General features: G+C 24.4%; 1 protein-coding gene across 1 annotated transcript; it reads left to right on the top strand.

Annotated features, from left to right (window-relative positions):
- Positions 1-3368, top strand: LOC122536296 (larval cuticle protein LCP-17-like). The gene is made up of 2 exons (XM_043668547.1): positions 1-69; positions 2912-3368. The coding sequence occupies exons 1-2, from the start codon at positions 58-60 to the stop codon at positions 3266-3268; spliced, it is 369 nt and encodes a 122-aa protein (XP_043524482.1). The 5' UTR covers positions 1-57; the 3' UTR covers positions 3269-3368.
- The last annotated feature ends 533 nt before the right edge of the window (positions 3369-3901 follow it).

The raw sequence follows: 3901 nt of genomic DNA on the forward strand, positions 1-3901 counted from the left end.
AAACACAGTTTCGTTCCATTGGATTTGTCTCTGGTGTTAACTACCTGATCGTTTAAAATGAAATTTCTCGTGAGTTTTCTTTTTCACATTTTGTTTCTTTGACTTAATATTTAAGTGGTATTACTTAAAGCTAACAAATTATGAGAAATTACAAAAATTGAACGCATCTAAGTTTAGTTTTGCATTTTGAATTTTCTCTGATAGAGGTTGCTATTAAACTTGAGTATTCGAAAATACTCAAAATCATTGAAATTCTTTCTGTTCACAAATTGAATTTATTTTACCATTATAGTTTACAGTTCGAAGGCTTCAATGTTTTTAAATGCCTTCGAATTATGTTCGATTGAAAACTTTTTACCAATAAAATAATGTGAAATAATAATAAAATATTAATATAATACCAATATTATACTAATAAAGTAATATTTGTTTTAGTATTAATGACAGATTATAAAATTTTTATACTAATTAATATAATTGAGAATATGATTTTAAAAACTAGAACTTTGGTAGAAAATGGTGTTAATAATATCAGAAAGCACTAATTCTTTCATATTAAGAACATTGTTTTTTTACAAATCTTCGACTGTTAAGACTTAGAGTGATTTTAGTATTTATAATAAAATATCAATTTTGTACAAATATATATAGAAACATGTAGAGTACAATGATTGTGTAACTCGATAATGTTTCATTTGTAAATATTGTATTTATAAATGGATTTGTGATAGTTTTTTGGTAATTTCATTTGCGAGTGATGTTTTGTTAAAAGAAAATTTGACACGAGTCACGATAATTATTTAGAAAACGGGACTCATCGGCGATTTCAATGACCTTAAAATATGTTGTCAAGGTCATCGTTTTAAACAACTTTCCCTTGTACATACATGTTACTTTTACGGCCTTAGTTTCCGAGATATACGTACGTAGGAAACCTTCAGCGAAATTTTCAAAACTGTGTCATCTTCAAGATAGCTTCATTTTATACAATAACAACAGTCACGAAAAGGATTTCTAGTGACTCGAGAATTAATCCTTTGAGCTTCTTTGTGATTCGACGTGATTGATTTGTAAAAGTCATTTCGAGAGTAATATAATCATTTTTATTTGGAAATGGCATTGAATCTGCGACGAAAACGCTTCTATATTATTATTGAAAAGATTAAATAAAATATATTGTAATGTATTATTATTAAAGATTAAATTAAAGTTAAACTAAAGATTAAACTATATTATTAAAGGTTAAATAAAATTTCTTTTAATTATTTAAATTTTTCTTTTCCAGTAAAAGATACCAAATCTCAGGGGAAATTGAAAAAGAATTAGGAATGTAAAGAATTAAGATCCAAAATAAATGAAATTTGTCCTTCAAAAAGTATGGAACATATTTTTATAAATACGTATCTCGAAAACTAAGACCGAGTGATATTGTTCAGTTGTATGATATAATAACAACATGTTTCAAGATCGTTAAAATCGATGAAAAGTCCTCTTTTTTTAGATAATAATAACAACTAAGTAATTATTATTATAATTGGTTACAAAGATCCATTGTTGCAAGAAAGTTTGAATTTTATATTCATACATTCGTTCTAAGAAAGTTATAATAGGTGTATTTTTGTGCTGTTTTCCACGTTTTAAATTTCCTCTTAAAATTTCGTTTATCAATAGCTAGTATTACTAATCCAAATTATTCTAAATTTTCCCTGAAATGTGTAGCTAAATTAATAATATTACTTGTTAAAAAGTAGAATAGTTGGATTTAATATATAATTATAAAAATATGTGCAGACAAAAGTGAAGCTAATACAGTCCCTTAATAAAAATCATACAAAATAATTCTTTGGTAACATTATTAGATATCAAAATCATTATTGAATCAATAAGTTGAATTCTATTATTTAAACAAAAATCTGTTTCTCACAAAATTTCATGTGTCTGTAATTCACAAATCCATGGCATTTAATTCATATATAATACATATAGGTAAATATGCATCAATTTTTAATTAATATAAAGTTTTGCTCCCTGTGAAACTAATTTTACATAATATCTATAATCTCACAAGCAATACTATTTACATACATCTATAGAATTTTATTTATATTTATATTTATATATTATTTCACGAATAATGTTATGCTTAATATTAATAATTTATAAATCACTTAATGTTAAAGATTTTTGTTGGTTTGACATAAATATGCAGATACTAAGTTTTTAATGAAATAATATAAATTCTTCATGAAGTTAATTTTGTATTATATATTAATACGTACTATTTACAATTTTATGAGTAATATTATCTGTATTTATAAATTTATATTATATTATACTTGGATATGAATTTAATATATTAGTATATTACAAAATTCATTACATACATAAAATATACGTACTATATAATATATAAAATGGATATAATATAATGTGCATAAATAATTAATAATATAATAACTATATTTATAAATTATTTTATGAACAATATTACGCTTAATATTTTCTAAATTATTTAATTAATTAATTAAAAAAATTTATATTAATAATTTCTAAATTATTTAATTAATTAATTAAAAAATTTTATATTAGTTCGACATAAATAAGCTATCTGTTAACTTTTTAATTAAATAATATAAATTCCTTACGTATTAACACATGTATTAACATACATGTACACGAGTAATATTATCCAATATTATCCATATTTATAAATTTATATTTAAATATTAGTATAGTACAAAGTTAATATACTACCTGTGATTGAAATATAGTTTATATTCACAAACATATGACATACATAATACATAAAACAGAAATCCCTAATAATGTAATAATATTTATATTTATTATTCCATAAGTAATATTGTATTTATAACTATTATGTTTATGCGTAATTGCACATTTGTTTCAGGTGGTGATGTTCTTAGCTGCGGCCTCGGCTGATGTGCTTCGTCCAGCAACTATCCTCAAACAATCCCAGGATATTTCCGCCGACGGATCCTACTCTTATTCCTACGAGACAGAGAATGGAATATATCACTCTGAAAATGGAGCTCCAGTAGCTACAGATGCAAGAAGCGCACCTGTTATCGTTACCAATGGACAGTATCAATATACGTCCCCCGATGGTACACCAGTCAGAGTGACATACGTTGCTGATCAGAATGGATTCCAACCGCAGGGCGAGCATATTCCAGCTGTTCCCCTGTTAATCCAAAGAGCCCTCGAATATATCAGAACGCATCCACAACCGGAACCGGAACAATAAAATCTTTGAATTTACTTTAGTCTTTGACATTCATTTTCTTCGCATTGCCAAGTGAAATTATAATTTGTACATAACAGACGTACGATAATAAACGTTTATTCAAAATTCTTGTGACAAAGATATTTTATTTCGCCGTTCTTAAAATAGAGTATAAGAGCATGGTGTAATTAGTAACTGATGAAAAATTGTCAATAATCTGGCCCTTGTATATCCCTTAAAATTACGTGATTCTGTAATATTTATTCATTTTTTTAAAAAGCACAATCGTGATCTGTAATTTTTTTTATCGAGTATTAATTGTCAAAGACACTCCTCAATTACTGATATTGAATTGATCTTAGCTGGGCTGTAATTCCAATTTTTCAATATTAAACGACTATTAATATTGAAAATAATAGATGAATTATAGCTGTAACACCATGATCATAGGATTATTTTATTGTTAATAAAATTCTAATTTAATTTAATTTGATATGATATAAATTATAGAGTTAAACAATATATAAATATAATATAATAATATTATAATAATTAAGAATATTTATTTATATTTATATTTAATATAATGTATATTATATATAAAAATAGAAGCTTCATTTAAGCTTATATATTATAAATTATATTATATTATAT

Source organism: Frieseomelitta varia, unplaced genomic scaffold (genome assembly GCF_011392965.1).
Source record: "Frieseomelitta varia isolate USP_RPSP 00005682 unplaced genomic scaffold, Fvar_1.2 scaffold_821, whole genome shotgun sequence".
NCBI classification, from domain to species: domain Eukaryota; kingdom Metazoa; phylum Arthropoda; class Insecta; order Hymenoptera; family Apidae; genus Frieseomelitta; species Frieseomelitta varia.